The 701-nt window shown below is 64.2% G+C and overlaps 1 protein-coding gene across 1 annotated transcript in view; it reads left to right on the forward strand.

Moving 5' to 3' along the window:
• Positions 1-50: 50 nt before the first annotated feature.
• LOC103894979 overlaps positions 51-701 on the forward strand; it is a gene marked incomplete at both ends in the record, with an annotated part of 1,543 nt that continues 892 nt past the window's right edge. The window contains 2 exons of the mRNA XM_009274472.1: positions 51-398; positions 545-678. Coding sequence (XP_009272747.1) covers positions 51-398; positions 545-678 — 482 coding nt within the window. The remainder of the gene's footprint in view (positions 399-544; positions 679-701) is intronic.

The raw sequence follows: 701 nt of genomic DNA on the forward strand, positions 1-701 counted from the left end.
CCAAACCCCGCAGGGCGGGAGACGGTTTGGGGACGGGGACGGGGAAAAAGGGGCCGGGAGGAAACGGCGAAGGTTTTTGGGGGTTTTTTTTTTCCTTCCCCCCCCCGACGCCGGTGTTTTTTGCGGCGCAGAACTTCGAGGGCGAGGAGCTGGTGGAGCTCTCCTTCTCCAGGAACGGGGAGGAGCTGGGGACGGCTTTTCAGATCGGCAAAGAATCCCTGGCCGACAGAGCCCTCCTGCCCCACGTCCTCTGCAAAAACTGCGCCGTGGAGCTCAACTTCGGCCAGAAGGAAGAACCCTTCTTCCCCGTGCCCGAGGGTTACGTCTTCATCCACGCCCTCCCCGCGGAGGACCGAGTCCGCACCCCGCTCCCCCCAAAAACCACGGAGGAGTGCGAGGTGAGACGCGCCCCCGACCCCTTTCCCTGCTTCCCCGCTCGTCCGTCCCGGCGGGAATTCCCCGACCGTTCCCGTCCTTCCTCCTCCTCTCACGCTTCCCCTTTTCCCCATCCCGGCTGTTTCTTTTCGGCGCCGTTTCGGCCCAGGTGCTGCTGATGGTCGGGCTGCCGGGTGCGGGGAAGACCCAGTGGGCGCAAAAACACACCCAGGAAAACCGGGAGAAACGATACAACATTTTGGGAACGGAAACCGTCCTGCACCAAATGAGGGTGAGCGCCCGGCCGGCCCTTTCCCCCCCACCCC

The sequence above is a fragment of the Aptenodytes forsteri genome, unplaced genomic scaffold, assembly GCF_000699145.1.
Source record: "Aptenodytes forsteri isolate BGI_AS27 unplaced genomic scaffold, ASM69914v1 Scaffold1296, whole genome shotgun sequence".
Lineage (NCBI taxonomy): Eukaryota > Metazoa > Chordata > Aves > Sphenisciformes > Spheniscidae > Aptenodytes > Aptenodytes forsteri.